This window comes from Amphibalanus amphitrite, unplaced genomic scaffold (genome assembly GCF_019059575.1).
Source record: "Amphibalanus amphitrite isolate SeventyFive unplaced genomic scaffold, NRLGWU_Aamphi_draft 001924F_arrow, whole genome shotgun sequence".
In the NCBI taxonomy this organism is placed as follows: Eukaryota; Metazoa; Arthropoda; class Thecostraca; order Balanomorpha; family Balanidae; genus Amphibalanus; species Amphibalanus amphitrite.
In genome coordinates, this window is record NW_024883417.1 from 1 (window position 1) to 12,632 (window position 12,632).

Genomic DNA, 12,632 nt, shown 5'->3' on the forward strand with positions numbered 1-12,632 from the left:
GAGAGAGAGAGAGAGAGAGAGAGAGAGAGACGGTATATTTTCAGTACATGGCTTTGAGGATTCTCTCATACAGCACATGTTCCATGCAGTACAAAACGCGCACACACCAAAGTGTTGCGAGTGTTCCGTCCGCTTACATCTGCTCTCGTAGGTGGCAGCATTTCTCGGTGAGCCGCATTTTTTAGCAATTGCCTCGCCTGTCGGAGGGACATCTTCTGTCTCCTGTCTGCAAGACTATCCATTTCAAACCTCTGTAGTAGATCCTGGTAACTATGTTGAAAACCTGCAATAATTTTTAGGGCCCGTTTTTGCACGCTCTCGATTTGTTTAGCTTGAGAAGCAGTAATACCCGCATGGAAGACTGGTGTACAATACTCTAAGAGCGGTCTAATATAGGTCGTGTGGACTTTAACCAATTGGTCTTCAGGTGGTTTGTATCGTCTCAAGACGTGGAATATATAAAGCCTTAGATGCGCGCGCCACAACATTTTTGACGTGTTCTTCCCACGTCAAATTATTTGATATATTTACACCTAAAAGTTTGGCTGTACTGCAGATTGGTATGCTGTCACCATTTATCGTTATGTCCGGTAAGATCATGGGTTTCTTTGCTATGCAGAAGTGCATCACATGACACTTATCGGTGTTGATAACCATCTTGTTTTTGTTTGCCCATTGGTGTATGTCGTTTGTCACAAGTTGTAAGGTGCTCGTTTCATCTATATTGTCGATTGAGCACGACTGAAAGATGGTCAAATCATCAGCATACTTCAATCTCTTTTGCGTGTTTCTTGCAGCATCATTAATCATGGCTAAAAATGCGATAGGCCCGAGCAATGTTCCTTGGGGCGTACCACATGTTATTTTCTTCCACCCACTCAAGGAACCATCCGGCATCTTTACGCGCTGTTGCCGGTCTGATAGAAAGGAGGAGACCCACTTGGTGTATTCAGCCCTGAGTCCCATCGAAATCAGTTTCTGCATCAGTATAGTGTGGTCGACAAGGTCAAAGCCCTTCTTGAAATCAAACATAACCATGGAAAACAGCGTACCTTGTTTTTCCAGTTCAGTGAGTAGGTTATGAAGCAAACGAATGAGATAATGAGAGGTTGAGGCTCCTTTGATGTTACCATACTGATACTGATCTATCGCAGGTCTAATGTCCGCCGCAATTAACGGTACAACTATTTTTTCCAGCACTTTGCTAAATGTGGGTGTTAGACTAATGGGTCTAAGTTCACCAGGTTCCACGGGACAGGGCTTCTTGGGCACAGGGGTAACAGTTGCTTTTCTCCATATCAGTGGAACGTGACCCTCTCGTATCGACCAGTTGTAAATGTGAGTGAGTGGGACGGCTAGTTCAACAGAGAACTCCTTGAGAAGTCGTACTGGTAGTTGACATGGTGAGACCGACATATTAACCCGGAGATGGGCCAAATGATAGGCCACTTGCCATGGCTGCAGGTCCACTGCACTTCGGTTCGCCGGTAAGTATGACGGTAGTTGTGAAGCATCCAGCGGTCCATAGGTTGTGCAAATATTTGCGAAGAAGTCATTGATTTGGTCCGCTGTTGGAGCATCCGACGTTTCCGCTCCAAGGCGCCATGGCTTTGGTTGACGATTTGTTAGGATCGTAACCTGTTGGTACCAAGAACCTTGTCCATTTTCTAGAATTCTTCTCATATGTCTTTGGTACCATTTAGTTTTGGCATTTTCAATTTCTTTGCGCACCTTTCCCCTCAGAGCGTGAAGTCTTTCAAGTTGACAGCGACTCTGGCAACGATCCCTTTCTCTGATCAGCGTTTTTAACCGTTTGGTCATCCAAGGGGGTTCATTTTTCCTGCATGTATATGATACCTCTGGAAAGAATTTCTGGTACGCTCGCCACAAATTATTTTCTAATGCTTCTGTGGCAGTATCAATATCGTTTGAAGCTATAACTTCCTCCCAATTCTGAGCGCAAATCCAGTTACCAAATTGTCTAATGTTTGAGTCACGAAGTGGTCTGACCGTTCGGACTTGTTGTCCCACTCAGCTGACTTTAACTGGCTGCAGCTGCTCCCACCAACCGTAGTCCATTACCCGTCAGGTGTCTCAAATGTCGAGCGCCGGAGAGTCTCCAACCCGGGCTAAGGTCTACCAACTGAGCTACGGGACAGGATGTTATGAACCATAATTTAACCCTCGCCAGCACAGGCCATTTTGCGTCCTTCGACGGCACAAGGGGGGCGAGGGTACGACCCCCCTCGCGTATTTTCCGCGATGCGCCGTAGCTCAACCAGGGGCGAAACGGCGTGGGGGTCGTACCCGCCCCCCCCCCCTCGGCGGCGCGGCCGGCGAGGGTAAAAGAGCTATGAAAATGCGCTTTTCAGCGACGATGTAGCTCTATTGTTCCCCGAGGTAAGGGCCGGTGTTTCGAGAAATGTTGACATATTTAACATTTTACCTTTGACGACCTCTGGTGACCTGACTTTTGACCTGACCTAAAAATGACCAATTACTTAATCCGGAGCTTTGGACGCTCTTTCGAACGCCACTTACCACAAGTGGCTATTTGGCCTAAGGGCCGAGTTAAAAGGGTTAAAAAAGTTCAAACACCTCCCAGCCCGGCGCGTTTGGCGCCGAGCACCGGTCCGGCGCCGATTAATTTTTGGCTGCTTCACCCAAGGTCGCAAAGAGTCGCAAGAAATGACTGTTAGATCTTGTAGTGCAATTTCTCCCTTGACAGGTAGCGAGGTTTTCGAGCGGTACTTTGTAGTACTTTTTTAAAAAGTCTATTTGTGTATGACATCAATAATGTGAAATTATATTTTCGTCTTTAAATCTTTGCGGTGCAAATACATTATAAACAAGTGAGAGTTCGTCATTTTTATGTTTTTAGATGTGTTCTTCAGGCCTGGAGCTATCATTTGGTATATAGAAATGTGGAATTCCTCCTCAAATTGTGATTGTTTTCGTGGATCAAGGATGCGCTGTCGAAGAGTGTGGGAGATGGGTCCGGTCGAAACGATTCCGAAGTTCGTGTTTAAGCTGAGTTTTCGCCATGAAATAGCAATTGTGTTGGAAAACAAAGACCACAACAATGCAGTATGATCATTTCTGAACAAAAATGGTAAAGGGTTCATTGCACTTCCAGAGAGTCCGTTTTTTTACACATGTCGTGCTAGACCTGGCGATCGGCCCAGTGTGCGCCGGCTGACAAGTCCGATCAGAGGCCAGTTTCACCAATAAAAAACAGACGGCTGCGATTATTTTTTGACAAAACGATAGTCTCAAAATGTCATTTACCGCTGAAAATACTAATCGCTGACTTGAAAAATGTAATAACTTAGCTTTCAAGTGCTATATTATTTGGTCAGTAATTACTTTCCCACCGGTAAATAGGATTTATAGACTATCGTTTTGTCAAAAAATAATCGCAGCCGTCTGTTTTTTATTGGTGAAACTGGCCTCAGGCTCATTTTTGACTTACGCACTCCTTGATATATGCCTTAGATACCCTGAGGGTACCAAACTTTTAAATCGTTTTTTTTTTTTCAGGTCAAGGCCAGGTCATCCTAGGTCACGAAAATTGTATATCATGTATCGGTCACGTGACGCATGAATTATGATCCATTTTACTCGTAGATTTCGAAAATAATGTCGTCTGTGTAATTTGACGTCATTTTCAGCTGCATTTACCGGAGGTCAGGTCACTTTCAGGTCGGAAAAGATCTAATTTTGAAAATGAAATTAAGCCACCAAAAGTTGCCTATCAGATGCAGTTTAAACTCAGGAACACGATAGTGCCATTTATATTGTTGTGCGATGTCAAAAACGTACTGAAAAACCGTTTTTAAGATCTGGAGCTAAAACTTGCAAGAAAGTTCAAAAACTATTTGAAAAAAAATCAAAAATATATTTTTTGTAATTGTAAATACATATTTTTTTCAAAAGTTTCAGAATTTCGAAAATTCGAGATCAAAGTTTGAAGGCTACGTGTATTTGCAGTCCACTCATGCAAAGAAATTGGATCTAGCTTTAAAACTGAGCTCTTGAAAGCGTTTGCCGTAATTCAATGTTTTGCATCAAAATCGGCCGAGATGACGTCGCTCTGACATCATTTTCGGCCCAACTATGGTAGGTAGAAAGTTGACCTTTTAACACATGGTGTCAAATTGATGCCGCTGAAGGTACGGCAAGTTTTGTATTGATCCATCAAACGGCTTAGAAGATATTGCTGAAAAATGGGAGGGGGGCTCTGTAGAGCCACGGGGGCTCTGTAGAGCCCCCCGAGTCATGCACGGGTTAACCCGCGCCCCGTTGGGCTCTGCCGAGCAACCTGCCCGGTTGGGGGGGGGGGCATTTTGGCCCCCCCCCTAAGATCTCGAGAACCACGCAACATAGCGACAAGCGGTAAACGGCGTTGGATAGCCCCAACGGGGAACTACCTTGTGACCCAATTTTATTGACCTAGGTCAAACCAATGACGTCACAGGTCAGGTCAAAGGTCCAATTTTCACCGTTTACAGGCACTTCAAGAAATGCGTTGTAAAATCGAGTAAAATGCATTTCATTGAAAATCATCGATGGGGAAATGTTCTTCAAACACATATTTTGCTCTTTGAGGTCACTGATACCAGGTCAGGTCACAGAGGTCAGGTCACGGGGGGGTCACAATATGAAAGTGTCGTGTGATACATGTTTTATTATCCATTTTACATGACAAATGCGATTATATAGGTCAGGCAGCCTTTGGGGCCAGCTTAGATCACGTTTTGGTCAAGGTTAGGTCAAGGTCAGGTCAAGGTCAGGTCAAATTAGGTCAAATTTCAAAGTTAATATTTTTGCATAAAATGGGTATCGAATCGATGCAGCTTGTCACGGGGAGTTCAATGGTGGTCTTTGTTTTGCCGTACGTGGTCTAGAATTGCTAAAAATTGAGTTCAAAAATTTGACGTCATCATTTTTGAAGTTTTTTTTGCTATAACTTGGCCAAAAAACGAGATATCGATCTGAAATTTGGTATGTATATAGAAGAGCGCTGGGACTATTACATATATTCCGTTTTTTTTCGAAATTCGGAAAATTTTTGGATTTTTTCAAAGTTTTTCTAAAAAAATCATTTTTTTGATTTTTTTTGGTCAAAAACCAAAAATTTTGAAAATCCGAGATAGCAGTTTTGTAGCGCCACTTTTTGTCTACTAGACCATATAAAGAACTTTGAAATTGCTTGATAACTGTAGATTTGGTGAGCGTTTCAAGATTGCATGTTTTTTGCTCATTTTTGCTCGAACATGACCTCAGTTTGACCTCAATAACTCCTAACCTAAGGTGACCTAAGACTTGAAACTTGGTGTGAAGGTGTCAAATTGATGCCCGGGAAGGTACTGAAAATTTGGCGGCGCTGCGCGCCGCCGTTTTCTTGTTATTCAGGAAAAACCACAGGGGGGGGGGGGCCAAAATGCCCCCCCCCCCAACGGGGCGAGGGTTAAGCAAGGATACAGCTAGAAACTAGCCTGGCACCAAAACATAAACCTAATCACATCATACCTATGTGCAGGGTGGAGCCCAAAGAGCAAAGAGTTCCTTGCAGTCATCAAATGCAAGTGGTCTTGCCGAAAGAAGCCTTGTTGGAATTTGAGGACATTCACCATAGCAGTCCTCCGAATTTGTTTCTTTTGTTTTGCAGGGTTGGGTCTTTTCGGTCTGACAAAACGTTTTCAGAGCCGGAAGGATGATACGAATAAGGGGGAGACGTTGGTCTGGGCGACCACCCTGGTGAGCCGCCGAGACTGAGCCCGTCACAGTGGACAGGCCAGCCACCCCCGAAAACGGTCATCCCACCGCAGGATGGGCCTGCTGCTGGGCTGGAGTTGTCTACGTCGGATTGATTGTCCTCTTAAATCACTTAGGCACTCTGTGCAGTGTTGTACTGGAACTGATCGGCTAGAACTCTCAGGTAGGGACGACGATACCATGCCCCAGTTTCGCTGCCGATGTTCGCTCGAGGGCCGGTGGGCGTCTTCTCCGGGGCGCTCAGGTGTCCTGAAGGGCAGGCGCTGCCCACACGTCCGAGCGCTCGTCCGGCGCGCGGCCAGCCGGTCCGGTGCTTCCCTGGTTCCTGCAGGAGGCGGCCCGCCAGACGGCAGCACCGCCCGCCCGTCTGCCGGCGCATCAGCGCGCTCCTCTCGGCGCCAGAGGCTGCAGCTGGAATCCCGACACTTTCTCCCGGCGGTGGCAAGGTCGGCGGCTCATCTTCTGCAGCCGGGGGTGCGGGGCACGCCCCCGTTGCCCGTCCCCCGGCGGCGCCCCTCGGCACACCGCCGGCGGCCGGCTATAAAGGAGCGGGCCGGCCGTCCGAGAGACACACTGGAGTGGCGGCAGTCTACTCAGGTCATCCACCGAGCACTCCCTGAGGTGAGTGGCGGGACGGAGCCACACTCTGCCGTCCAGCCGCGGCAGCAGCACGAGCCGACCGCAGGCCAGACACCAGTGCCAATACACAATAGGAGGAACAAACCCGATCGGCAACGGGACGAAAACCAACATTCTTTATTATTCATAGAATCAATACTCGCATGTTGCCATCTTCATAATCACATCTTAATCATAATCACTCTTAGAAGCGTAAGCATGAAGAAATGAGTTGCTTGGCTATATCGGCTAATAATATTTACGATCTTCTAGACCAAATTACAATTATTCGCTCAGCCGTCAAACTATTTTCCTAGTGGAAGTGACTTTGCAATCAATCAGCGAAATAGAAGCTGATCGGGAACCTTTACCAGTAAACAAATAAATAGACCTCGGCGTAAACAGCCCATTTCCCGATCGCCCGCGCAGAGGTGGATTTCTCAATGCGATGAGAAGAAGCCCGACTGATAATTTCCTTCACATTGTCGTGAGCGGTGAAAAAATGTATATAATGCAATGTAAGCCTCGAAGACCTGGGTTTGATCCTTGGATACATATATTAAGGATTAGTTAAGTGAGCTTATTGCGCGACACACGACCGGAAAAAGACGACTACCAATTACTGGCTGGGTGTCAGGCGCAGCGCTGAAGACGCGAAGGCCTCTGAGGGCGCCAAGTCCATCCACTCTCTCACGCCTGGCTACGTGATGTATAGACAGACGGGCATCCGTTGCATCTGAAGCAGAGCGAGTTACATGCCGGTGTGAGACAGTGATTGGACTTTGCTGCCCACCACCCAGCGCGTAGCAGAGCGTGAGTCGAGCCGCAAGGTCCAATCACTGACTCGGCCCATGGAACTCCTCTGTTGCAGAATGTGGCGCATTCTGGTGTCCGCTCTGCTGGTGACGCTGGCTGCCGGCCAGCTGGAGATTCCCGACAGCTACCTGCCGCCCAAGTGCCCCGAGGGCAAGACCATCACGAGCACCAGCACGCAGGTGCAGGTGACCACCGTGGAGCGCACCGTGGTGTCCACCATCTCGCAGACCCAGCAGGAGCAGACCACCGTCACCAAGGTGGTGCCGAGCACCGTGCGCGTCACCAACACTCAGCGCGTCACCAGTGCCGTCGTCAAGAGTGTCGTGGGCACCCGCCAGATCACCCAGACGGTCACCAGCACCGTCACCGCGCCCGGCAGCACGGTCACCAACACGCAGACCCAGGTGCTCACCACTACCAGCGTGGTCAGCCAGCAGCGGACCAGCACCCGGGTGGAGCAGCGCACCAGCATCGTGTCGCAGCAGGTGCGGAGCACGGCGCGGCTCACCTCGACCGCCACCCGGCGCGTGGACTCGGTGGTGGCCGTCACCAGCACGCAGGTGGTTCCCGGCAGCACGGTGCAGCGCGTCATCACCTCGCAGGTGGAGCAGACGCGCGCGGTGACCTTCCAGCCGCCGCCCTAGTACCGCACCGCCACCAGCATCCTGGTCCGCACCGTCACCAGCACGTCCGTCGCGCCGGCGCAGACCGTCACCCGCACCCAGACCATTACCAGCACCAGCGCGGTGACGCTGACGGCGACCGTCACCAGCACCAGTCAGGTGACGGTGCCGCGGGTGGTCACCGAGACGCGGCAGACGCAGAGCACGCGCCAGGTGGCCACCACGGTGATCAGCTACCGGACCGTCACCAGCACGCAGACGGTGCCCAAGTACGTGACGGAGACGCGCACGGTCATCTCCACGCGTCCGGTGGTGCTCACCCAGACCAGCACGGCCGTGGTCACCGTGCCCGGACGGGACGTGGTGCGCACCATCAGCGTCAAAAACACCAAGACCGTGCCGGTGCCGGGCAAGGACGTGTACGTCACCAAGGCCACCACCATTGTGAAGACCAGCACGTCGGTGGTGGTGTCGACCAGCATCCAGCCGTCCACCGTCTACAAGACCAGCACCGTCACCAAGTCCTGCGAGGGCTACAAATACGACACGCCCGACAACCCGCTGCTCTTCTAGACCACCCGCCGCACCAGTCGCCGCTCCGCCGAGGAACCACACTGCGAGCACAAGGCCGAGCGCCAATAAGTTATGAGTGTGCCGTATGGTTGTAAGCCACGATGAATAAGCGCTTGCTGTGACCCATGATCATCTATTGAGATATTTTAGCGACGGATTCAGTGCCTGGGAATAAATATATGTAAAAAAGAAATCGAACATATCGAATGTATGACTTAACATGCATCGTAACAGCAATTTATTAGATGCCAACGGTTAGCTCGACAAGCAAAGGTAAGCAGCATCCCTAAACGTTCCTCTTTTGACAGATGTTGGTGCTTGTTGTTGCTTTGATCTCATGCCAGACATAATCAATGTGCTCAATATTGCGTCCCTGTGGCCTGCGGTGCTGACTGACGGCCGCGCTGTCCTGTCGTCCGCAGGATGAGTCGCCTGCTGTTGCTGCTGGGCCTGGTGGCCGCCAGCTGCGCCGCGCCGCAGGAGCTGGCTGACGGCTACCTGCCGCCGGAGTGTCCGGAGCCCAAGGATGCCACCGTCACCAGCACGGTGGTGTCGAGCTCGCAGTATGAGCGGGTCCGCACCAGCATCCAGCAGCAGATCGTCACCGTGACCCGCACGCAGACCAAGGTCGAGCCGCGGCTGACCACGCTGACCACGGCCGTGACGCAGACGGTGCCCGTCACGCAGACCAGCAGCACGGTGGTGACGCAGACGCAGAGGAAGCAGGTGGTGCGCTCGGTGCCGGGCCCGGTGGTCACCCGGCGCGCCACCGTCACCTCCACGCAGCGGGTGGTCAGCACCAACTACGTGACCCGCACCGTGACCAGCACACAGCTGGTGACCAGCACCATCCGGCAGACGGTCACCAGCACCGTCACCGTCCCCGTCACCACCACCGTCACCAACATCGTCTCCCGCAGCAGCGTCATCACCCGGCGGCTGCCTGACCAGACCCAGGTCAACACCGTCACCCGCACCCGCACCGTGACCAGCACCAGCACCCTGCCCGCGCAGACCGTCACCAGCACCGTCTCGCAGACGAGCACGCAGACGCGGTCGACGACCGTGCAGCCGCCGCCGCGCACCGTGTCCACTATCTCCACACGAGCGCTGGTCACCACCGACCGCGCCACGCAGACGCGCGTGCTGACCAACACGCTGACCTCGACGCAGACGACGACCCGGACGGTGACGCAGACGGTGACGTCCACGTCCGTGGTGCAGCAGGTCAGCACGGCCACCTCGCAGGTGCAGGTGACGGCCACACAGACGACCCAGCGGGTGGTGACGCGCACCGTCACCAACACCGAGTACCGCACCTCGGTGGTGACGAGCACCAGGTCGGCGGCCGGGCGCACGCAGACGTCCACCAACATCCAGGTGGTGACGGTCACGCAGCCGCTGCCGGGCACCACCAAGACCGAGTACAGCACCGCCGTGGTGGACAGCGTGATCCGCACGACCAGCATCCAGGTGCGGCCCGTGGTCACGACGCTGGTCAAGACGGAGACGGTCCAGGCGCCCTGCGGATACAACTACGACGAGCCAGAGAAGAAGTTCGAATACTAAGCGGGCCCGCGCCGGCACAGTCCGTCTATCATCCGATACCGTTCGGGGAGCAGCTGCCTGCGCCACCGGACGGTGGCGGCACGCACTCTCCAGCTCTTCACTGAATTCATTTATTGGAGCATAAATTATTGTCATGGGGTCAAAGACGATCAGCAGGCGCATATTCAGCGTGGTGTGTGAAAGGGCAGCGTGCGAGGTGTGTACTGGACACGTGGCGACAACTGCAGTGATAATACAACGTACGACCTATTGTTGAGTCTCTCTGATCTCCGTGTCGGCAGAGGCACGGAGACTAGCTACCAGCAATCTCATATCAATGCACACACACTTACCACCATCCATGCAGATCGAAGAACATGTAGAACACAATTGTGGAGATGTGGAGATTTCGCAAAACATAACCACACTGTAGATGGTGTTGTCCGGAGCAATCATTCATCAGCACCAGGAACTAGACGGACACAAATATTAGGAATGTCCATAACTTTCATAGCTGGAGGCTGGCAAAATCGGTCTCTGAAATTGACTCTGGTCCATAACTAGAATTCATTAGCATTTCCCACGGTCTAAAATGATCCCCTGATTGACTAGCAATGCGTGTTTACTCGAGCTAACAGCGAACGTTGAAAGAAGGCATGTCCCTGCCTGCACGCTGCAGAGCGCACAATGCACGAGTTAATCCGCTGTAAATGGCATCCCAGGCCAGTAACGCACAAACAAGGCGACGCACCAGACTGCAGGTGCAGACTGTCACCAATATTGCCGAGACTGAATGTCGCACGTGCGCACGAGCAATAGCTCCCCAACCGAGGGACATGGAGCAGCATTGCCCGTTGGGTGTCTGCCTACAGTTTCACTCTAATCGACCCACTGATTACCAATTTATTACAATTGGAGCAAACTTGACAGATCTTTATTTCGCACGCAGCACGGGAAGTGAGAATGACCCACATGCATCAAGAGACAAGAGTAGTCCGAAGCCCGGCAGAAGGGCCGCCTCGCTACCCTAAAATTACCTCACCTTACCTACCTTATCCTGCCTAACTAACCTACAAAAATACCACATACCAATGGGCCCGGGCCCAGCGGTCAGGGAGATACGAGTATGAGACCTCTCAAAAGCGCTACTTTAGCAGATCCACTTGACCAGTGACCACCCTTGACTTTTCACATTGCACGTGACAGAAAGATCACCTAGATGCATCAAGAGTGGTCAACTACGGGGTATATGATGGAGCTACCCAGCAAAAAGACCATAGGTCAACAGAATAGGCCCAGGCAGCGCACACTGGTCGGAAACGCTCCAGCGAGAGGCCAGCGGTCTTTCCGCAAAAGTTTTTTGCTTGTTATTCCACAACTAGTGAAGCAAACTTCATAAAACTTTGCATGCCTTCTCTGTCATATGTAAGCTATCAGTTGGATGTCAAGCACTAAATATATGACGTGAATCTGTTAACCCTCGCCCATGTAGGGGGGGGGGGTTGGTGCAACCCCCCCCCCCTGAGGTTTTTCGGAAATAGTGCAAAAACGGCGGCGCGCAGCGCCGCCAAATTTTGGGTACCTTATGGGGCAAACCTTGCGCATCTTTTGATAAAAAAAATTTGACCGGGTCATGTCAGGTCACGGAGTTATGACGTCACAAAGGGAACAGCCTCCGGCCGGATTTTCACAAACTGAGTGCCAACGCCCGAGGTTTCCTGCCAGTGGTACGGACATCGGTTGATGGATCGTGATGAAACTTCCCATGCATGTTGGGGCAAGTATTGGCTATCATATGGTATAAGAAACTTGACCGGGTCAGGTCAGGTCACGGAGCTATGACGTCACAAGAGGAACAGCGTCCGGTACTATTTTTGAAAAGCGCCCGAACCACTATTTTGCTAATTCTTGTCACCTCAATGGGAATATGCAGCAATATTAGCTTCTATAGGGAGCAAATGGACCTCCCAAATCCAAAAATACAATCAGATTTCAAAAATTTAAATTTTGATTTTTCGAATTTCTGCCGCCGACTGTGACCTTGCCGACTTCCGGCGCTCCCAACGCGCCATTTTTAGAGCTAGGGAAACGAAATACATACCAAACGATAGAGAATTGATCAAGGAACACGATAGTGAAGGTTGTAAGTCGATATCTCCCACCGTTTTGCCGCAATCGCCGCGGAAAGTTGAAAAAAGTCTATTTTTCCGAAAATTTGACCTTTGACCGGTCAAAAGTAGGTCAAATGTTGACCTAGGACCAAAAAATATACCACCAATCGCGAGATCTCGGCGAGAGCAATCCGTTGGTCTTTTCCGCTAAGCTCTACGACGCTCCGTTTTCAAACGCCAAGGGGGGGGGGTCGCACCAACCCCCCCCCTGCATGGGCGAAGGTGGCAGATCGCCGTTTACGGGCGAGGGTTAAGTTATGACGTCATAATTGAGTATAATACAGGATCTAGCACCACTTTAAGTCAACAAGGGAAATTGGGAGCTGTTATTCGGGCACCGGGAATGGTTTCATGCACTCCTTGCAAGGTCCAGTGCTTGACTTTAGCATTGTTGACTTTGCGTGACGTCATTTATGACGTCACTAAGGCCATGTAAGTTTTTCGTCAATAACTCCTGATCAGATGGAGCTAGAGAGTCGGGAAAGCTACCATTGGACTCAGGAAG

General features: G+C 51.1%; 2 protein-coding genes across 3 annotated transcripts; both read left to right on the forward strand.

Moving 5' to 3' along the window:
• The first annotated feature begins 6,301 nt into the window (after positions 1 to 6,301).
• On the forward strand, positions 6,302 to 10,222 carry LOC122375799 (mucin-3B-like). Of its 2 annotated transcripts, none has more exons than XM_043355328.1 (2): positions 6,302 to 6,399; positions 8,831 to 10,222. In XM_043355328.1, exon 2 carries the CDS (start codon positions 8,832 to 8,834, stop codon positions 9,975 to 9,977), a length of 1,146 nt encoding a protein of 381 aa, XP_043211263.1. In that variant the 5' UTR covers positions 6,302 to 6,399; position 8,831; the 3' UTR covers positions 9,978 to 10,222. The 2 variants fall into 2 exon arrangements, with proteins under 2 accessions (XP_043211263.1, XP_043211264.1); XM_043355329.1 differs by lacking the exon at positions 6,302 to 6,399 and adding an exon at positions 8,425 to 8,681.
• On the forward strand, positions 7,269 to 8,408 carry LOC122375800 (agglutinin-like protein ARB_02240). Its single transcript, XM_043355330.1, has 2 exons — positions 7,269 to 7,832; positions 7,920 to 8,408. Exons 1-2 carry the CDS (start codon positions 7,269 to 7,271, stop codon positions 8,406 to 8,408), a joined length of 1,053 nt encoding a protein of 350 aa, XP_043211265.1.
• Positions 10,223 to 12,632: the final 2,410 nt, after the last annotated feature.

Excerpts from the sequence above, each read along its gene's own strand:
- LOC122375800 (XM_043355330.1), top strand. The coding sequence starts at position 7,269 with ATGTGGCGCATTCTGGTGTCCGCTCTGCTGGTGACGCTGGCTGCCGGC. Across the intron at positions 7,833-7,919 it reads AGGTGGAGCAGACGCGCGCG|ACCGTCACCCGCACCCAGAC; the intron begins GTGACCTTCCAG and ends GCGCCGGCGCAG.
- LOC122375799 (XM_043355328.1), top strand. The coding sequence starts at position 8,832 with ATGAGTCGCCTGCTGTTGCTGCTGGGCCTGGTGGCCGCCAGCTGCGCC.